General features: G+C 57.0%; 1 protein-coding gene across 1 annotated transcript in view; it reads right to left on the reverse strand.

Moving 5' to 3' along the window:
• The window catches only part of ITPR3 (inositol 1,4,5-trisphosphate receptor type 3), a 39,718-nt gene that overhangs the window by 13,801 nt on the left and 4,746 nt on the right, over positions 1–21,171 (reverse strand). Inside the window, exons 2-36 of the mRNA XM_005428909.2 lie at positions 20,466–20,536; positions 16,142–16,263; positions 13,353–13,439; positions 12,749–12,907; positions 12,548–12,646; positions 12,378–12,461; positions 11,182–11,328; positions 11,001–11,096; positions 10,373–10,423; positions 9,780–9,922; positions 9,555–9,654; positions 9,112–9,272; positions 8,338–8,479; positions 7,970–8,131; positions 7,712–7,884; positions 7,001–7,120; positions 6,433–6,615; positions 6,097–6,348; positions 5,728–5,872; positions 5,451–5,598; positions 4,962–5,158; positions 4,705–4,834; positions 4,394–4,451; positions 4,035–4,200; positions 3,730–3,894; positions 3,484–3,552; positions 3,002–3,127; positions 2,750–2,872; positions 2,387–2,587; positions 1,760–2,011; positions 1,548–1,673; positions 1,188–1,313; positions 971–1,091; positions 130–314; positions 2–30 (exon numbers count right to left, since the gene is read on the reverse strand). Coding sequence (XP_005428966.1) covers positions 2–30; positions 130–314; positions 971–1,091; positions 1,188–1,313; positions 1,548–1,673; positions 1,760–2,011; positions 2,387–2,587; positions 2,750–2,872; positions 3,002–3,127; positions 3,484–3,552; positions 3,730–3,894; positions 4,035–4,200; positions 4,394–4,451; positions 4,705–4,834; positions 4,962–5,158; positions 5,451–5,598; positions 5,728–5,872; positions 6,097–6,348; positions 6,433–6,615; positions 7,001–7,120; positions 7,712–7,884; positions 7,970–8,131; positions 8,338–8,479; positions 9,112–9,272; positions 9,555–9,654; positions 9,780–9,922; positions 10,373–10,423; positions 11,001–11,096; positions 11,182–11,328; positions 12,378–12,461; positions 12,548–12,646; positions 12,749–12,907; positions 13,353–13,439; positions 16,142–16,263; positions 20,466–20,536 — 4,719 coding nt within the window. The remainder of the gene's footprint in view (position 1; positions 31–129; positions 315–970; positions 1,092–1,187; positions 1,314–1,547; positions 1,674–1,759; positions 2,012–2,386; positions 2,588–2,749; positions 2,873–3,001; positions 3,128–3,483; positions 3,553–3,729; positions 3,895–4,034; positions 4,201–4,393; positions 4,452–4,704; positions 4,835–4,961; positions 5,159–5,450; positions 5,599–5,727; positions 5,873–6,096; positions 6,349–6,432; positions 6,616–7,000; positions 7,121–7,711; positions 7,885–7,969; positions 8,132–8,337; positions 8,480–9,111; positions 9,273–9,554; positions 9,655–9,779; positions 9,923–10,372; positions 10,424–11,000; positions 11,097–11,181; positions 11,329–12,377; positions 12,462–12,547; positions 12,647–12,748; positions 12,908–13,352; positions 13,440–16,141; positions 16,264–20,465; positions 20,537–21,171) is intronic.

Consider the following 21,171-nt stretch of genomic DNA (forward strand, 5'->3'; position numbering starts at 1 on the left):
CAGCCTGTCCTCCAGGGCGTTGATGATGTCCTGCAAGCCACAGCAGCCCCTTCAGAGCCAGGGGACACACGGGAGAGGGAGCCTGCAAGGCCAGCGCCCACCTGAGCCCCGCCACGCCCTGCCCTGTACCTGCAGCTTCTCGATGATGTTCTTGTAGTCCCACTGGTTGGGGGTGGTGGACACACGAGGGAAGGAGCGTGTGGCTGCCTTGTAGCTCGAGGTGTTCCTCTGCACCGTGCTGGTGGAGCTGCTGTTGAGCAGGGAGCTCACGTGGGCGTCCAGGTCCATGGGCAGAGCGATGGAGCGGCTCTTGGCTGAGGGACACAGGGGTGGGGTTGGCACAGCCACCACCCAGCTGGGTCCCAGCACCCTGTCTGGGCATCCCTTCACCAGTGTTCACCTCATTTGCAGCAGAGATTTGGGGTAAATACATCAGTAACTTCCTCCAGGGCAGTATGGGCTGGAGTGTTCCCACATGTCCCAACACCCACAGCCCCACACAGGGTGGAAACTGGCCCCAGCCCCAGTTTTTGGTTGGGAAAGCCCAGCGTGGGGAGGCTGCCAGCACTCTGCCTGGAATTCCAAAGGGAAATCCCCACCCAGAGCCCAGCCACCAGCAATCCTTTCCACGGTGACTCAGTGCTCACAGCCCTCAGCCTGAGTCAGGCAGCTGCACACCGAGGGCAAAGTCCTGGCCAGGGAAAACCACTGTCAATGTTGGCTTTGTGTCCGGGCAGGGACACACCAGGGAGCTCCCAGCCAAGCCCAGGCTCTGGTTATCCTCACATTATCCTGGGAATGCTGAGATGAAGCTCAAACAAAAGCCCATCCCGGAGCTGAATGTCCCCATCCCCAGCTGGCAGCCCCTCACCGTGGTGTCCTGCCACCCCCACAGGAGGGACAACAGGGTGTCCTGCTCAGTGCTGGCCCAGGGTGGCCCTGTCCCCTGGGCACGGCCGTGGCTCCTTACCGACCATGGCCAGCGTGCGGATGCAGGACTCCACCGAGCTCTTGTGCTGCTGCTGCAGCCACGGGCACTCCAGCAGCCTCATGGTGGACTGCAGGAGCTGCACCACGATGGTCTGGTGGGTCTGGAGGAGACAGGAGTGTCAGCACACACATCCAAACCATGTTTTGAGGGCCTGGCTGAGTGCTGTCCTCCCTGCCACCCTGCCCACCCGTGTCACCTGCAGTGAGGTGCTGTTCTCTGAGAAGGGCGAGCTGAAGAACGCGTTGATGGTGTCCAGCACCACCGTCAGCACGTACTTCTCCAGTGTGGCATCAGGCAGGCGCTTCTCCCTCTTCTTGCACATCTGTCAGGACAGGCAGCACACTGATGGCACCAGGGCCAGCTCATGTCTGCCCAGAGGCTGCTGGGACCACACTGAGCTGAGGGCCAGACAGCCCCAACTGTGGCAGCTGTATGAGGTCCCACATGTATACCCATGCCCTGCAGGAGGCTTCAAGGGAGCCTTGGTGACACCACCCTGTCCCCATCCAAGCCACCACTGCTGTGTCCCTCCCACTCAGCCCTCCCATGGCCCCACCTGGGCCATGTCCAGGGTGAAGTACTCAAAGAGGGTCCAGATGTGGTTGCTGGTGTAGATCTCCTTCATCTCCACCTCCGTGTCCACGTAGCAGTGGTTGACAAAGTTCACATAGGCCATCTTCACCTGTCAGGGAGGGGGAAAGGAGCAGGGACAAGGTCAGGGGACAATCAGTGCAGAGCCCCAGTGTCCTCCTGGCTGCCACCCCGTACCTCTGTGATGCAGTCCTCGTGTGTCACCACCCGCACCACGTCCTCCAGGGGCAGCAGGGACGTGCACTTGATCTCGGTGTAGACGTTCTTGCCCTCGGCACAGGCAGCCAGCAGGTCCACCAGGGAGATGTGGTACATCAGGGGGCTGTTCTCCTCCACCCCATCCCGGGCTGCTGTCATCATCTCCAGCAGGGTGGCCAGCGAAGCTTTGTCATTGTAGAAAACCACCACGTCGTCCCCGGCATTGGTGAGCTGCAGGGAAGGGTCAGTGCTCAGAGCTCAGTGGTCACCACTCTGAAAAAGGAAGGTCAGAAGCCTCCAGGGCCAATGGTGCCCCCTGTGCAGTGGGGATGAGCAGTAATGGCTCAGAAGGGGGACAGGATTTGTGTTTACAGGAAAATCCAGGCATTTGCAGTGCAATAAAAAATTGTGGGACTCCCAAACCGACTCTTGGACCTTGCATTGAGCCCCTGGAGATGGCTGATGGCCACTCAAGATGGGCTGGCTGGTTCCAGGGAGGATCCAGCATGGCTGGAAGGCTCTTCTCAAGGAAGAAGCCAACGGTGCAGGTTCCAAAAGCCTTGTCCTGCTTCCCCCCCATTCCTGCCCTTCAGGAGAGCTCCTCACCTCAGTCATGATCATGTCCTGGCACTTCTTGACGTACTTGCCCTCTGCCTTGATGATGGTGTGCAGGAAGTCGAGGTACTGGACGTGGCGGCCGTGGGTGGCCACGCAGTGGATGAAGTGCTGCGGCACTGTCTCGTTGATCTCCGAGCACAGCTGGTAGTTGTTGAGGAAGATGTGCTGCATCGTCTCTGCCTCCAGCAGCTGGGGACAAGGGGCAGAGTGAGGTCAGGGAGCTGCAGGAACTGTCCCCAACTCCTGCCCTGCCTGGTGTCTCCTCCTGGCTTTTCCATCCTGTGCTCTCAGCCCCAGGTGTGGTGCTGAATTCCCTCCCTGTGCTGCTGCCCCTCCGTGTCCTCTCCTTACCCCCGGGGTCAGGAACAGGTTGAGGTGTTTGTGCAGCAGGGCCTGGTTCTCCTGGTTGCCAGCACAAAACTTCTGCAGGAACTGGTGGGTGAACTTGAGGATCTCCATCATCTTGGCATCCCCCTGAGGATGGGACAGAGGAGAAACACGCGGAGCTGAGAGGGATGGGAATGGCAGGAGGCTGCTCAGGGGCATCCCCGTGTGCCTCCTTTGCCCTGGGAGCTCAGGACCAGTTGGTTTCTGTCCACCCACCTTCTCATAGGGGATCTGCAGCAGGTCCAGCATCACCTTGTGGGCGTCCATGTTCTTCAGCAGGCGCTGCTGCTTCTTGCGCACCTGCTCCCCCACCCCGCACATCTTGTTGAGCCGCTCCAGGATCTGGGGACAGAGGGACCACAGCGGGCAGGGGCTGAGCCTGGAGCCACCCAGGATGGACATCAGCACTGGGGCTGGTTTGCATTCCACGTGTTCCCTCCGTAATCCTGGGTGTTCCCTGCTTTGCTCACAAATTTCAGCCTCCCCTCGGTACCATGCAGAGGCCTCATAGCTGTCACCCACCCAGTCCCCTCCAGTCCCCCCAGTGCAAGGATGTGACAGCTTTTCCCTGTGCTGAGCTGGCAGGAGCAAGCCAGGCTTGGACTTGTTTCTACTGAAGCACAGCAGAACTTGGAAATCCCCCCCAGGATTTTGCCCCTTTCCTTCCTGCTGGTGCACCGGGGTTTGGTCTCACTCACCCCCTTCACTATCTGGTAGTTCTCACTGCTCTTCTCTCCTGGAGCGATGACCTCCTCGTCGGCACCGTGCTGCAGGGGACACGACAGCACTGGGGTCACACTGTGCCCCTCCAGCCACACCCCACAGGACCCTCTGGAGCCTCCCCATCGAGCCCATCCAGAGGCATCAGCTGTTGGATTAAGGTGAGCCCTGCCCTGCCTCCCACTCCTTCCCCAACCTGGATCCCAGGACCTTGCTTCTCTCACCTCCTTCTTCTCCTTCTTGTTCCCCTCCCCTGCGCTGTCCCCTTTGGTGCTGCCCTTCTTGTCCACCCAGAGCTCCGATTTCTCCACCATCGTGCGGAGTTTGTCCAGCTCTGACTTGATCACCTTGTAGTTCTCCACATCCTGGGCTGAGATCAGGAGCTGGACCTGCAGTGACATTCCCAGGGGTTTCCAGCTTGGGGCACAAATCCCACTCCCAGATCCCCCTCCCAAGGAAAGGGCCAGGATCCACGCCACGTTCCCCACCCACAGCCAGGTGTGTGATCTCCAGGTCCCCTTGGTGTCACCTGCTTGAAGGTGTGCAGGACCTCCTGCCTCTGGCTGAAGTGCTTGAAGAGGAGCTGCAGGGAGCCGGAGATGAGTGGGGGGTAGTCGTGCATGGTCAGGTGGATCAGCACCCTCAGGAACATCCTCCCTCCCTCGTCATCCACCTCCAACATGCTGCTGGACTTCCTGGAGAGGGATGGAAGCGCTGGGTGTTAACAGGGAGCTCAGGGGTGATGGGGACAGCTTTAGAGCTGATGGGGACAGCTTTGGAGCCTTTAGAGCCTCATCCTGCTCGTCATCTGCAGCTCCCAGCCTGGGTGGGGTGGACAGAAGGGGAAAGACCTTGTGACCAGGGGAGCTATGGGGGACAGGGACTCACCCCACACCAAACATGGCCTCGGCGTGTTCCCCAATCCGGTCCAGGTTCATGGCTGCAGCTGCAGGGAGAGGAAGGGAGTGACAAGGGTGGACAATGCCAGCCCTGTGTCTTGGCAGGAACCCACAGGAACCAACCCAGCTCCCTGACCCTGTTCCCACCAAAACACAGACTCCATCCCTCCCTGCCCTCTGCCAGCAGCAGCTGCTGGAGATGTCACTTCTGCTGGAGGTGTCACCTCTGCCACCTGTGTCCTCCCAGCCCCTGGGGTCTGCTGAGCTGGGGGTGTACCAGGAGCAAAGTGGGAGAGTTACTTGTGGAGTCAAAGGCTGGAGCTGTCCCATCGGCCGCGCTGTCCTGCATGGGGTAAACCTCCACAAACTCTTTCTTGAAGACAGAGAGCAGGTAGGAGATCCTGTAGTCCAGCCGCACGTTCAGGATGAACTGGAAGCAGCAGGGAAGGAGAAACCAGAAGTGACTGAGTGCCCTCTTCACGCCAACTGTGCCCCTCCTTGAGAAAATCACATTACACACCCCCATCCACAGGTCCCACCACTCCTTTGGCTCCAACCTGCAAGATCTCCAGGATCTTCAGCTTGGTCTCCATCACCACAATGTTCTCATTCTCAATGCTCCTCCCTCTGTCCACTTGCTCTGGGGCAGAGCCAGCGCTGAGGCTGGGGGGGCTGAAGATGGACTGCTTCCTGCTCAGCACCATGGTGGACATCATCTGCCCCACGCCCTGGATCGACCTTCGCACATTCTTCCCTGCAGAGGCATCCACAGTTAGAGTGGCTGGAGAGGGAGGTGGCAGAGGACCAAAGAAGGACCCACTCGGACTGGAAAATGCTCTAGACTTAATCAGAGAATGAGCAGAAGGCACCAAATATTTCTTTTGGCATAGCCAAGGGCTCACCACCCCAAGTCCAGCTGCACAACCAGCTGCATCAGCAAGCCAGTGTCTGGTTCTTGCCACCAAAACTGGAAAGCACTGGGCAGACCATGGAAAGCACTGGGCAGACCATGGAAAACATCTCCCTGGCCATGAACAGGGGCTCACCTGTCACCTCATCATTGTAGACAGCCTGCATCATCAGCTGAGGGTTCTGGACGCAGTCGATGATGCCCAGCAGGGTCCGTGTCAGGCGCAGCAGCTCGCTGAAGCTGTAGAAGCCGAAGTAGATGAGGTTGTGGGCAAGGCTGACGACCTGGGGAAGGACAAGGCAGCTCCAGACCTCGCTCTGCTCGGGGCTGAGCAGGAGAATCCATGGTGCGGGACAGGGACATTGCAGGGGCAGCAGCAGCCAGACTGTGTCACACCCTGCAAGGTGCCGCACCTCGAAGGTGAGCTTGTTCTTCTCCTCGTTGGCGAAGGGCACGGCCTCGCTCACCACGTTGTTGAGATAGTCCTCCACAAACTCCATGGTGCTGGCAAACTTGTTCTTCTTGTCATCACGCGAGGTGTTGAGGTTGGAGTCGTAGCTGCAAGGGGACACATGGCGGTGAGCTGGGGACAGCAGGTGTCCTCACACCCAGCTGGCAGGAGCGCTGTCCAGAGCCACTGTGACCAGCAGTGATGCTGTGACAGATGGAGCCCACTTCCTCCTGAGGGCTCAAATGCACCCAGGTCACTCCACAAACACTCCCCTGCCACCCCCTGTCCTGCCCTGTCCCTCAGAGCCATCCCGAGCCCTGGCGTGTCTCACTCTTTGATGGTGATGGCTGTGGGGATCTCCGTCCAGAGCCGTGCAAACTTCACGGGCATCACCAGCTCCTGGGGGTCCCTGTCCACGTGCACGTGCAGCATGAGGTGGCAGAAGGAGGCGCGCAGGTCGAAGGGCAGCATCTCATCTGCCATGCACAGGAAGATCAGGTCCACCCCCAGCTGCTGGGAGATCTCCTTGATGGCCAGGTACTGGCGGTCCAGGCACATGCGGGCAAAGAGCTTCAGCTGGTACCTGCCCAGGGGTGAGGGGGAGAGGGAGTGAGGCCGTGCAACCCTCGCAGTCTCACCTGGACAGGAGGTGCCACAGGAGCATCACCTGTAGTAGCTGAGGACGTTCTCGTCGTGGGCATTGCCAGCCCGGGCCTCCTGTGCCAGCTGCCGGATGCTTTTCTCGTGGTGGTCGTTGTTCTTGTCCGTCCAGGTGAGCCAGACCTCCTCCTCTGAGTACTCAATGCTCAGGTACTCGTGGGTCTGGGACATCTCCTTCACTGGCCTCAGCCTGGGACAGGAAAGGGGAAATCTGGAGATGCTCCCATGGATGGAGGGGCTGCACCTCAAGAGGTGATGGAGCTTCAGTGGGACCAGGCCCTTCCTGTGGTGGGTCTCTTGTAGGGTGGGGAGAAGGGGTAAGGGTTTTATTTAACTTCTCATTATCCTGCTCTGATTTAGTTAAGCATAACCTTAATTCATATCCCTGACTAGAGCCTGTTTCACATGTGATTGTATTTGATGAGCAATTTCTCCTGGTTCTTATCCCAACCAATGAACCCTTCAATAAATTTTCTCTCCTCTCTCCAGCTGCAGAGTGAGAGGCTTTGGTGGGTGCCTGACAACCACCCCACAACACCACCCTGATGTGGAAAACCTCTCCCTCATCCACTCACTCAGTTTTGATGAGGATGTCACTGTTCTTCGAGTCCAGCACACACTTGCAGATCAGCTCCTGCGTGACGGGGATGGCGATGTGGTTGGACACGCAGAGATCCGAGAGATAATCCAAAAACCTGTCGGGGGAGAGGCAGCTCTGCCATGAGAGGGGGTTCCCCATTGTCGGGACTCAGTGCACCCCTCCAGGTGTCCAGAGTTGCCCAGGACCCCGCCGAGGGGCTCAGAGACCCTGCCATGCAGCCCAGAACACCTGCGGGTTTGATTTTGACCTTTGCAGCAAGTTGCCAACTTTGTATGAGGACCTGAAAGTCACAGAGGTTTGAATAGTGTAATAATAAAATTATCACAGGGTGAAAATGTAGATTTTAGGATTTTTGGTATGGGGTGTCTAACATAGGTGATAGGTGTTGGGAATTAAGAGTAAATATGATATACGTAGTTTGTAGTATAAAAAGACAACACCGCCTCAGGGGCAGTCAGAGTGCCTGTGGCTGCCTTGCTGAGCAGATCTTGGCTGGGCAGAAAGAAAATTTTATAGATAAGAATTAATAAACAACCTCAAGACTGAAAACTGAAGAGCTCTGACTCTTTCTTCAGCCGAAGCAGAGACATCCTGCACATCTTGGGGCAGCAATTATCAAACACCAACCCGAGACCCCACGGCTCCCCTTCCCCTCTTCCCCCCCAAGAGCCCCCCATGCACGCACCGTGGCTCGCGGTTCTTGCGCACCAGGCTGACGAAGGTCTCCACCTCAGTTTTGGTGATGTGCTTCTCCAGCAGCTTGCGGTTGTTGTGCAGCAGGGCCGTGATGGTGTCCTCGGCCAGGATGTCGTAGCCGATCTGCGACTGCATCATTCCGAACTGCTTGGCAATGTGCTCCTGCAGCGGGCACGGAGGGGCTGTGAGCGATGTCCCCCCTGCCCCCCCTGAGGCTCCATGGGGATGGGGAGTCCCCCCCCAGCACCTGGTTCTTGCGGTAATCCTCCTGGGAGTGCCGGAGCACGCGGTAGCACAGGCGGAACATGTATTGGTAGGGAGCGTTCTTCTGGTCCGACAGCTCTTCCAGCCTCACCAGGGGCCCTTCCCCGCCCTTGTCCTTGAATGGGGCCTTCAGGATCCCAAAGATCTGCCCAAAAGCAGAGATCAGGGCTGTGTCCTGCTCCACACCAGCTCCCCATGCATGGCTGAACACCACAGCATGAGCTGGAGGCTAAACCCTCCCCTGTGGTGTTTTCCATCCCTCTGGCCCCCAGAGTGGCCCTGAGCAGGACAGGAGAAGTCCACAGGACATGTCCCAGCCTTGCTGGGGAGCAGGGCCCCAGGGCCACCCACCTGCTTCAGGATGTTCTGCTCCCGCATCAGCTTCTGCCGCTCCCGGTTGGGCTTGGTCACCACGATGTCCAGCACGTTCTGGCCATTGTTGGGGACATCACTGACAAAAAACACCAAGTCCTCCAGCAGCTGGATCACAAACCTGCGAAGGGACACGGGGTGAGTGGGCTGGGGGCTGCTCACCTGCCCAGACTCAGATCCCTGCAGTGATGCTGGTGGGTTTTGGGGCCCAAAGAGCCTCAGAAACCTGCCAGGGGAGCTGCTGGCTGATCCTGCACTCCCTGATGGAGGTCAATGGCTGGATCTGCAGCCCCTATGGTTCCTATACGTGTCAGGATGAATGTCTGGGGGGCTTTGCTTGTGGCTTACACCAGGAATTCTGCATTTAACGCCTCTTCCCCTGTGGTCACCCCTGTGGGCCAGGCTGGCAGGGCGGGAGCTGCTTGCTCTGTCCCACAGGGATCTGTGTTTGCTCAGGAAGCACCAAGAACCCACCCACCTAAAAATAATGCAGTGACTAAGGCGGCTGCCCCTATCGTGGGGCCATCTCCCAGCCCCTCGGATATTTAGAAAAATATTTTTCTGGGATATTTTTCTAGGATATTTTTCTAGGAGGGGCCAGAGCGGGGCTGTGCCGTTATCTGGTTTCCTCGCCAGGCTTCTGGGAGAAGCAGGCGTAGATTGGGGTTGTGGGCAGGGAAGTAAGGGCAGTGCTGGCACCAGCACCAGGCAGGGCCCTTGGAGGAGCCCAGCACAGCCCCATCTCCCTTTTACCTCCTGTCATTCTGGCTGAGGAAACCCTCGTTCATCTTCTCCACCACGTTGGCCAGCATGGAGCTGGCATCATTGGCAAAGTCCAGGTCCCTGATCTCAGACACGGGCACGGAGACGATGGCAAAAGCTTCTTTGTCCTCTTTGGTGGGGCACGTGCCCAGCTGGGATGCAACAGAGAAGCAGCATCACACAGACAGGGCCATGCCAGGCGTGTCCCCACCATCTGCCACCACCCCTGCTGACATCAGTGACCCAGTTTGTCCCCATCAGAGGGGCTGGGGTGGGTTCTGGATGACTGGGGTGGGCTCCAGGCTGGTGTCCACCCACCCCTTTGGATCATCCAGGGTGTTTCAGTCCCTGGGTGCTGGGAGGGAAGGGGCACCCTAAGAGCTGTTGGTGAACAGGGAACAAGCCCAGGGAGGGAGAAGGGAGCAGGGCTGTACCATGAGGCGGATGGGCCTCTCCTCATCGATGTCGATGGGCACGTTGGTGCTCTGGATCCAGGTGTTGGTGCACAGGTGGCGCAGCCTCACGTAGGAGTTCCTGCCAACGGCACAATGTTCTGCTGAGTGACCCCCACAGGGCGTCCTGCCAAGTGACCCCCACAGGGACACACCAGCACTGCCCTTCCCCAGCACTCAGCCTCCTCCCTGACCCCACTGCTGTACCGTGGCACGAAGGAATCCGTCTTCTGCAGCGTGGTGGGGTCCAGCTCGAAGAGGGAGGCGATGTCGTTGCCGTGGGGCACTGCCACCAGCCTGTACTTGATCTTCTCCCCGGTGTTCCTGCGGCTGGCACGGCTGCTGCCCCCCTGCACGGTGGGGAGGGGGTCTCTGAGCCCGGCTCGGGGGTCCCCTGTGCCCAGGGCATCGGGGGGATGCAGCAGAAGCTTTGCTGGGGCTGAGCCTCGCATGAGTGGAGCACAAGCGGCGTGGATGCACCTGAGCTACGAGGCCCCCCCGATCCAAACCTCACCAACAGCACAGAGAAACCCCCCTGAACATCCAGCTCTCTCATCCACCAAGCATTTCCCTGTGGCCTGGGGAGCCAACATGCACTGGGACCCCTCTGAGAGGTTTTGGCAGGGCCCTCTCATCGTGGGACACTGCTCTAAGTGCAGGGCAGGGATGCTGGGCTGGCACAGAGGGACAAACTGGGCTGTAGTCCCCTCAGAGGGCTCTGTTTTGGGGCATTTCCCTGCTTTCAGGCCCTGGCTGAGAGCTGGCGTGGTTGGGGCAGTGGCAGCAGAGGTTCTGCTCACCGTGGGCGCTGCTTTGGGCTCAGCCACGTCTCCTTTATAACTTGGGTTTTCCTGGAAAGTTAAAGAGGGAGATGAAAAGCAGCTGTCAGTCCTCCTGCTCGGTCCCTCCGAACCCCTGGGGATGGTGTGTGATCCCTGCCCCTGCCTTCCCTGAACACAGCACGGAGAGGAAGCCTGCCCAGGTGGGGCTGGAGGATGTGACCTGTGCCCAGTGCACGGTGTCCCAGCCCTGGGAGGAGGATGGGGGAGCCCAGGGGAGCAGACCTGGGCTCTGTGTGGCAGCAAGAACTCCCTGGAGGCTCCAGGCTGAGCTCCCAGTGAGCAGCACCAGCCCAGGATGGGCTCAGTCTGAGATCTTCTTTCATCTTCAAGTGTTAACAGAGTGTCTCTGGGTTTGAAGCACCCATTTCAGAGCCCCAGTGTTTGCTGGTTTCCATCCAGCAGTGATGGAAGGGCCCTGGGGTCAACATCTCCTGCCAGCAAGGAGGAGCCACAGGGGCTCCCAGAGCAAACTGGAGAGGACCAGAGGAAACGCTGGGCATCACTCCGTGCCCGAGGTGGGCACTGCCTTTGCAAGGGGTGCCCCAGCCCCAGGGCACGTTCCTGCACCCCTCTGCCACCCCCTTACCTCTGCTGCCAGGTAGTTGCCCGTGGCGAGGTGCTTGAAGCGGTACAAGCCATTCCAGTGCCCGGCTCCCCCTCGGCACGGGTCGTGGTGAACCACCTGGGAGAGGCAGGGGAGAGCTCAGCCACAGCACAGCAGGGGCTGGCACGGCTCCGAGCACCCCCTCCACGCCCTCCCTGCTCACCTCCACCTCCCACAGGGCGTTGGAGCTGGTGGCCGAGGTGGCTGACTGGCGCAGGGTGGTGCGGAGGAAGACGTGCAGCTTGCCCTTGTACTCATCACAGGTGAGGAACTTCTCCTGCTCGGCATGGAACAGCCTCACCACGTCCCCCTGCACGGGGACACGGGGGTCAGGGTCAGGGGCAAAGAATCCTGGAGTCTTTCAGGTTGGAAAAGACCTCCAAGATCATTAAATCCAATCTTTCACCACCATGCCCACCAAATTGTATCCTGAAGTTTCTGTCTACTCATTTTGGAGCACTCCCAGGGATGGGGACTGTCCTGGGGAGCCTATTCCCATGTTTAACCACTCAGTGAGTGGAGAAATTTCTTCATGACTCTCCTGCAATGCATCTCTTCTTGTGACCCCCTCATGCTGTAAAGGGGACAGGATTCCTCCTGGACACAGCTCCCGACTGCATGGCAGGACTGTGTGACCCTGGGGACCACAGGGCACGGCCACCTCTTCCCATCCAACCTCCTGGAGCTCTGCTAAAACCTGCCCCAGGCAGCTCAAGTGCTCCTCTGAGCCCAGGGGACAGGGCACAGGCACCCTGCATTGCCATCACTTCCATTATCCATGCAGTGACCCTCTGCTTCCACCCCCAGGGATAAATGGATGTGAATCCATCATTTTCCAGCCCTGGAGCAGGCAGGGGCTCAGCTACTGGACTGTTTAAGGCATTAACACCCCGGGAAGGAGGATGTGGGAAGCTGGGATAAGCACAGTGCCTGGGGATGAAAGGCTGTAAGATCCCAACAATCCACATCCCTCCAGCTGCTTCCTGGAGGACCTCAGCCCCGAACAATAGCTCAGCAGGGAAAGTTCCTTTCCCAGGCAACAGCCACTCTGCTGCACGGCTGAGCAGCTGGAATTGTCCCTGCACAAGAGGCCACTGCTGGCACTGCGTGGGGTTGTCCCCAAAAGCCAATTCAACACCCTGAGGTCGGTAATTTGTGCCCTCAGCTCCCTGCTGCCAGCAGATCCTAAAATACCCCGCTCCGCCTCACTGTGCTGTTCTCCAGGTGATGAATTCAAGCAGGAATTACAGCCCTCAAGGCAGGAGCTCTTTTGTGCCCTTGTCACAGAGCCAGGTGGCTGCTCACACGTCCTGTCCCCCAGAGCCTGTCGGGTCCACGCAGCCAAACCTCCTTCCTTACCCCCTTCAGCACTTCCTCCATGTGGTCGCAGAACTGCATGAACAGGTTGATTTTCCAGCTGGTGTTACAATTGACCGAGTTCACCTGCAGAGCAAGAGAGCGTGGTCACGACCCCAGGACAAGGGAAAAAAAAAGGAAAAAAAGAAGGAAAAAACCAGCCCCTCCTGTACCTCCTTGCAGCCAGCATTGTCAGCCAGCTCGTAGTTGCTGGCGTGCAGCGGCTGCCCGGCGTTCACGGGGTTCAGGATGACTTTGTCTCCCACGACTACCTGGGGAGCAAAACGGGAGAAGGGCAGCGAGGGTGAGACCTGGGTGTGGAGCCCAGCCCAGGCATGGAGCTCCCTTCAGGCACTGCTGGGCCCCAGGCTCACGTTGTCCCCGTTGCTCCTGAGCTTCCAGAAGGGCTGGATGAAGAGCCAGGAGCCCTCGTTGCCGGTGGCATCCAGGGTGACCCGCATGGCGTTCTTCTCCAGCAGCGCCGGCAGCCGCTTGTTCACCGTCAGGTACTTGTTGCTCTTCATGTGCAGCAGCTGGAGGAGACAAGGGTGGGGGACATGAGAAGTGCAGCCCCCAATGCACCACCAGCCCCTTCCTAGATGTGCTGGGGCCGTGCTGGATCCATGCTGGATCTGTACTGAACCCATGCTGGGTCCGTGCTGGATCCATGTTGGACCCCTGCTGGATCTGTGACAGATCAATGCTGGATCCGTGCTGGATCTGTGCTGGACCCGTGCTGGATCTTTGCTGGATCCATGTTGGATCTGTGTCGGATCCATGTTTGATCCCTGCTGGCCCCATGCTGGATCCATGTTTGATCCCTGCTGGATCCATGTTTGATCCATGTTTGATCCCTGCTGGCCCCATGCTGGATCCATGTTTGATCCATGTTTGATCCGTGTTGGATCCCTGCTGGATCCATGTTTGATCCCTGCTGGATCCATGTTTGATCCCCGCTGGCCCCGTGCTGCCCCGTACCTGGATGACGCTCCCGTACTTCACCACGTCCCCGTGCACCTTCTTGTTCTCCGTCTCGTTCTGCTTCTGCTCCATCTGGGCCGCGTGCTGCTCCAAGAGGAGAAGAGCTGAGGCTGGAGCAGCACCCTCCTCCCTCCCCAGGAGCAATTCCCAGCTGGGTCACTCCCAGCCCCGGCTTTGGGAAGGATGGGACGGGCTGGGATCAGGGTCAGCACCCCTCTGTCCCCCAGGGATGAATCCCACCAGGAATTCCAGCCCAGGGCCATCCAAGAGCTCAGCCCAGGGCCAAGGTGTGGCCTTGACCAGCCCCAGGAACGCTTTAAATTGAGGATTTAAAACCAGAGGGCTTTAAATTGAGGATTTAAAAACTAGGACAGGGACAAAATGGCACCAAAATTCTCCCAGGACAGCAAGTTTTGGGGTAACACCAAACAAGGGTGCTGGGCTCAGGCTGGGGATGGGGGTCAAACACCCAAAATGGGCAATGTGGGCACTGGGGGCTCTTGGCAGCACCAAAGCCAAGCAGCCAAAGGCAGGGTGCCAGCGGTGCCATGCCCAGACATGGAGCAGGCCTGGACCTGCTGCTGCAGGAGGTGTCCCCAGGAGGGAAGAAGGCTCAGCAGCCCCTCTCCAAAACCACAGAGATTTTCCACTGGCTGGCTCTGGCAGTCAGAGCAATGATGGGATGTTGACACATGAGGAGTGAGGCAGGAACTTGCTCCCACAGCAAATCTGGGAATGGTGAGGGAGCGCCGACAGCCCTGGCGCCAGGATGGGCACAGCCCGGGCAGCTCCAGCCCAGGGATCCCCAAAACCGAGATGGGAAGATGGGAAACAGCGAGGGATGGAGCTGGGAGAGCCTCTGCGCTTTCCCATCCCTCTCTCGCCCCTTTCACCTGAGGGCAGAGGAATTGGGAAACATCTGGAATCACAGCTTGGCACTGGGAGGGAGGATGGGGCTGCAGGTCCTGAGTGCCCAAGGAGGTGAGGGCTCTGAATGTGCCTGGAACCTGTCCCCACAGAGCTCTGGGTGCCACTCAGAGTCACCCTCCATCCCCTTAAAGCTCTGGGTGCCACTCAGTGACCCCTCCATGCCCTCAGAGCTCTGGGTGCCACCTGGAGTCACCCTCACCGCCCTGCAGTGGTGGCTGCTGCCATCAGGAGAACAAATCCGCTCCAAGAAATCCCACACTGATTTTTAACTACAACCCCAGGGGAGCAACATGGCTCTGATGGGAGACCCAGCACCTCAGGATATCCTAAATCTCCCTCCAGATCTGAGCCAGCAGCCCGGGGGGCTGGCAGTGGCAGCTCGAATTCCCAGAGCTGATGTTCCCACACTGTCCCTTGCATGGGGAGGCTCTGTCCCCAAGCCCAGTCAGGGATGCCCACAGGGGACTGGAGGACATCAGCAGAGGGGCTGGAAAGCCCACCCCAGCCTATCTGAGCTGTTTTGGGTGAAGAAAACAGAGTTTAAACCCACTGAAGCACAGCAGAGAGGGGCACGAGCTCAGAAAGGCGAGCATGGGCATCACAGGCAGGGCTCCCCCACTCCAGACCCAGCTGCTCCTGCCTCAGGACATCAGCCCCGTGGGCTGGGGGATGTTCTCAGCCTGTTTCTCACCTCCCTGATGAGGGCAGTGCCTGCAGAGCTCGGCAGGGCCGGGCCGAGCTCCGGCCACGAAGGGAAACACCGGGAGCAGCAGGAAGGAGCCAGGAAATGGCAGCATCTCTTTAAGACAAGCCCTGAGCAAGGTGCAATCAATCAGGCTCAGAAATGAGCCTCTGGGACCACTCGTGGCCAGGACAGCTGGGACGCTACAAGCCCGGCTAAGGGGAGCAGGAAAATGGGGATTCTGTGGGTTCTGTGTGCCAGGGGTGGCTCAGGGCTGGGCACTGACCCTGCCCTGGCACCTCCAGGGCAGCACACCCTGTCCTGGCACTGCTCAGCCCCCCTGGCCGAGGCAGAGCTGGGGATGGCGGGGCCGGGGCTGGGCTGCAGGCCCGATGAGATGATTTAGTGAAATCCCTCCCCAGCCTCGGTTTTATGAATCATCGGCGGGGCCTCGCCAGCTGCCTGAGGCCGTTGTGCAATGTTTGATGTGGGCCCTGGCCAAGGCTGGGGGAAGCCAACGGGAGCCTTTCCCTTCCCCAGCCCTTTGGAACACGTCCTGCAAGCAGGGCTCCCTCCTGCACGGGTGTCCCGGGGTGCTGAGGGGTGTCCTGGGGTGCCCTGGGGTGTCCTGAAATGCTGAAGTGTGGTCTGGGGTGTTGAGGACTGTTCTGGGGTGCTGAGGGGTGTCCCGGGGTACTGAGGGGTGTCCTGGAGTGCCCTGGGGTGCTGAAGGGTTCCCTGGGGTGTTCTGGGGTTCCCAGGAGAGCCCTGGGGTGTCCTGGAGAGCCCTGGGGTGCTGAAGGGTGCCTTGGGATGTCCTGGAATGCCCTGGGGTGTTCTGGGGTGCCCTGGGGTTCTCTGGCGTGCCCTGGGGTGCTGAAGGCTGCTGAAGGGTGTCCTGGAGTGCCCTGAGGCGTTCTGGGGTGCCCTGGGGTGCCCCGGGGTGCAGGGCTGTGCACACAGAGCTCTCTGCCACAGCACCTCTGCACAAGAAGCATCAGGAAGGTGACACAGCCATGGCTGGGCAGGGGACAAGGGGGAGAACACAGCTGGAAATCCCTTCAGACAGCTGGAAATCCCTTCCCAACCCAAACCAGCATCAGCAGAGGTGTGGGTGCCATCACCCAGGCAGCTGGTGGGCACTGCCAGCTCCGGGCTCCTGGCTCCTGCTCACCTGGAGCTTCTGCAGCAGCACCACGTCAGCGATCTTGTCCTTGTCCTGCTTGGTTTGCTTGGCCTTCCAGTACTGCTTCTGGGCAGAGTAGCGGTTCATGGGACACACCTTGAAGAGGCAATCTGGGAACAGAGCACAGAGCAGAGCCTGATGAGGCCGCACAGCCACCAGGGCGTCCCCAGCAGGGCCAGTGTCCCCCAGGGGCAGGGACACTCCTGGGATGGTCCCCCCATCAGCGAGGGAGGACTGCTGGAGGTCACGGCACCGTGTGCTGCCTGCTGGGTCGGCTCTAAATCAGGATAAATAATGAGTCCAGGAATTACTGCGCTGCTTGGACTCGTGATTAGGAGTGTTCCCATCGGAAATGGCTGTGCTGCTGGGGAAGGAAAGCTTCAGGGGGGAGAAGGAGCTCTGATGGAGCCCAGCTGCACCAAAGGAGGAGAGGATCCTGGTGGGAAGGATCCAGGAGGGAGGCTGGGACACCATCAGCCACCTCCAGGTCCCTTGAGTGATTTCAAAAACAGCCTTATCAACACCTACACTAAAGAACATGGCACTGAGTAGGGGTACCACGTCCCCTACCATGCCCCAGCTGCAAACAAAGTAGAGAAGTACAACGGACTGTTAAAAACCACATTGAAAGCATTGAGTGAGAAATCTTTCAAAAACTGAGAGCAGCATCTGGCAAAAGCCACCTGATTATTTAACACCCAAAGCTCTATGAACTGAGCGGGCCCTGCCCAATCTAAACCTTTCGCTGACCAGAACCAAAAGTTTTCCTAAGAATTCTCTGCTTTTAACCCCCTGTGTTCTCAGAAGCGCATCCATATCCTCAATTGCCACACCAAGTGCCAATATTCAAATCTAAGCACCTATTAGTTTAACCACAACATCCCAAAAAACCTCAATTCCTCTCAAACCACGACACTTGTCACCCACGGGACACCCCGAGCCTGCAGAAGCTGCGGAAGGAGCCTGGGGTGGCCATGAGGACACACACACCCATCCCTCGGTGACCTGCATCACCAGCACTGGATGCTGCAAGCACCCGCTCCCAAAACCTCGGGGTCAGCAGCTCTATTTCAAGCTCCTGAAGGATGCACAAAATGCATCCCAGCTCCTCCAAAGCCTCCCTGCAGCACAGATTGCCCCCATTCTCCTGTTTTCCCCCAGGATGGTGGGCGGGAAGCGCAGACATCCAGGGCCAGGAACTGGAGCAGCAGAGCAGATGTCTGCAGACAACCAGGCCCTCACATCTCCCAACCCTCTTCCCAAGCTGGAAGGGCTCTGCAGCCTGAATCGCCCTAATTATGCCTGAAATAGCAGCCCAGAAAGTTCAGACACAAAAAAGAAAATAAAAAAAAAAAAAATAAAAACCATCTAAATTATAAATTTAGATATTCTAAAACCCATATAAACGATATAAAACATGTATTATAAAAAAATATAAATTATAAAAAAATTAAAAGAAAAAATTTTTCAGACGCAAAAAAGAAAATTTAAAAAATAAAAACCATGTAAATTATAAATTTAGATATTCTAAAAACCATATAAATTATGTAAATTATATAAAACATATATTATAAAAATATAAATTATAAAAGAATTAAAAGACATTTTTTCAGACACAAAAAAGAAAATTTAAAAAAATAAAAACTGCATGCATTATAAATTTATAGATTATAAAAACCATAAAAGTTATAAGAAAATAAAAAATAATTAAAAAATTAAAAGAAATTTTTTTCAGACACAAAAAAGAAAATTAAAAAGATACATGAATTACAAGTTTATATATTACAAAAAACACATAAATGATATAAATTACATAAAACATATATTATAAAACATATAAATTATATAAATTATATAATTTACATAAAACATATATTATAAAAACATATACATTATAAAAAAAATTAAAAGAAAATTTTTTCAGACACAAAAAAGAAAATAAAAAAATATGAATTTATATATTATAAAAACATATAAATTATATAAAACATATATTATAAAAACATATAAATTATAAAAAAATAAAAATTTTTTAAAAATTAAAAGAAAATTTTTTCAGACACAAAAAAATTTAAGAAAAATAATAAAAAAGAAACCAACAAAAAACCAAAGTGGGGCAGGGCCAGGTTTCACATCTCCTTTGCCAAGCAGCCAGAGCAGCCCCCAGGGCCGGGGCAGCGGCCCTGAGCCCCCCCTGAGCACCTGCACGGGGCTCCATTAATGGGTAATTAATGGTAATTAATGGGAGCTGCTGCGGAAGGTGCTGGTGGGAAGGAGAAGCCAAGAGGAGGAAAAAAAAGCCCCAGCACAGCGACTCTGAAATGGCTGCAAATCCAAGGCCTGGCTCTGAGCGTGGCTTTGGGAGGAGGGAAACTGAGGCACGGCGGGGGTTGTGTGCGGAAAATCTCCAGCACAGCTCCCTCTTGGGAGCAGGAGGCTTTGGTACCTGGGTTAAAGCACTGCCAGATTTCTGAAAATGGATTGGGGTGGGAAAGAGGGGAGGTGAAGGAATTTCCTGCAGCAGCAGTGCCCGGAGTGGGCAGCTCGGAGAGGGATGTGGGGCTGGAGCCAGAGAGGCTTTGGGGGCAAAACTTCCATCCAGAGAGGGCTGGGGGTCAAAACTTCAACCCAGAGAGGGCTGGGGAGCAAAACTTCAACCCAGAGTGGCTTTGGGGGCAAAGCTTCCACCCAGAGAGGGATGGGGAGCAAAACTTCAACCCAGAGTGGCTTTGGGGGCAAAACCTCCCACCTAGAGTGGCCTGGGGGACAAAACCTCGCATCCAGAGTGGCTTTGGGGGCAAAACTTCCATCCAGAGAGGCTCTGGGGGCAAAATTTCCACCCAGAGTGGCTTTGGAGGCACAACTTCAACCCAGAGAGGGCTGGGGAGCAAAACCTCCTACGTAGAGTGGTTCTGGGGGCAAAACCTCCTAATCAGAGAGGGCTGGGGGGGCATTGGGGGCAAAATTTCAACCCAGAGTGGCTTTGGAGGCACAACTTCAACCCAGAGAGGGCTGGGGAGCAAAACCTCCTACGTAGAGTGGTTCTGGGGGCAAAACCTCCTAATCAGAGAGGGCTGGGGGGGCAAAACTTCCACCCAGAGAGGTCTGGGTGGGCAAAATGTCCAGGTGACTCCTTTGGGAAGCAGGGACAGCAGTGGCACAGCCGAAGGTCCCGCTGTCCCCTTGCCTGGGAGGGTGGGAGCTTTTCCTGCCGTGCCTGAGCTGGGCTGGGAAGAGCCTCGGCAGAGGGAGGTGGGGAGAAACCGCAAGGAATAAAAAAAGCAAATAACTGAGAGGTGTGGAGCCGGGCAGGAACAGCTCCCAGGTGGGTTCTGGCATTTCCAAGGAACCTTTTTGGGAGCCGAGCTCGGCTGTTTTCCCAGCGGGAAGCCCCGGCACGACCCATGTGAGCTGCAGGATAGGGCAGGGTCCGGCCACAGGATGTGGGGACGGCGACAGAGCACGAAAATCTCCCGCAGCCTCGGGGCCAGCCAGGAGCAGCCCCAGCCCTTGTTTCCACCTCGCTGCAGGCGATGGCTATCGAGCAGGGAGAGCTCTACCTTTCCGGCCATTAAAACGAACAGCTGGATATCCTGATAGGAGCGCAAAAAGCAGGGCTGAGCCCAAAAACCTGCGCCTGGAAAAGAGATTGGGACCCAGACAAGGGGATGGGGTGGCTGCTGAGCATCCAGCCCCAGGGTGGGATATGGGGATGGAGGTGCTGGATGGGTTGGTAATTAGATTAAGTAATGAATTAATGGTAAGGACTCCTGTGGAGAGGCAGGGCGCTGCTTGGTGGGATCCTGAGTGGGAGAATTGATGTGTTGGGATGTCTTGGGGGAAAGGAGGGTGGTCAGGGGGGTGGGTGCTGTTAAAGCCACTCTGAGAAAGAGGTGGAGGCACAAGGCAGAGCGGGGAACTGATATTTTAAAAGTCTTATTTAAAAGAAAACATAAAATGACAATTGGGGGATGAAAGGAGCAGCTGCCCTGAACCAACACCCCAGTCACAGGTCTGGGGACATTTCCCATCTCTCTGCTCCCTGGCTGTGTGATCCAGGCACACAAATCCTGCTGGGATAGGGCCCTTCCCTGAGTGTGCAGCACCCTGAGCACTTGGGGCAGTCAGCACCGCGCCAGCACCTCCCAGGTGGGTGCAGCACAGGGCAGAGCTGTGCCCCCATCCCATGGGTCCTATCCCATCCCATCCCATCCCATTGATCCTGTCCCCATCCCATCCCATCCCAGAGGGATGCTCAGGCCCAGGACTGGCCCCAGAGCTGCTCACAGAGCTGGAGCTGCCCCAGCCTCACCTCTGAACTTCTTGGGGGGGTTGTCCAGGTCTCCAGCTGCCGGCTCCACCACGCACCGGTCGTCCACCAGCCTGAGGGGGACAAAAAGCAGGAGCAGGGTCAGGAACAGCGGGGCTGAGGGTGCAGAGTGGTTGTCATAGCCCAGAGTGACAAATCCAAAGCTTCACCTCCTGTTTCCCAGCCATAAATATTCCTCAGGAGCCAAACCGCCCTTCCCTCAGCTCCCACTGCTTCCCTGGGTGATTTCCATGCCCTGCCTGAGGCACACGGGGCTGGTACAGCAGTGAGGGACCAGGGAGGGTTTGTGGCAGTCATCTGTGCCAGAGGGGACCCTGCCCTGCCCAGCTCTCCCCCCTGCACACAGAGCTCTGTTATTGCACTTTTAATCCAGCAAAAACAGGACGAGTTCAGCTCCATTCACCAATTCTCCTTCCCTGGCTGGGAACTCTTCCCACGGGGACACAGAGGGTGCAGGTGCTGTGCATGGAGGTGGCAGGGCCCCCTAAAACCACTTATTAATTATTATCTGATCAGAGCTGCAGGCTCTGCCCATCAGATCAAGGCTCTGTGTCTCCTCCCTGCCCACCTCTGTTTTCCCAGAGTTGAGCAAAATCCCTCAGGCTTGGCCTTGGGTGCTGGGGGCTGATTTTGGGGTGGGTGGGAGAGGCTGGGCATTGGGTGCTGGGGGCTGATTTTGGGGGGGGTG

Source organism: Geospiza fortis, unplaced genomic scaffold (genome assembly GCF_000277835.1).
Source record: "Geospiza fortis unplaced genomic scaffold, GeoFor_1.0 scaffold14, whole genome shotgun sequence".
Classification (NCBI taxonomy): domain Eukaryota; kingdom Metazoa; phylum Chordata; class Aves; order Passeriformes; family Thraupidae; genus Geospiza; species Geospiza fortis.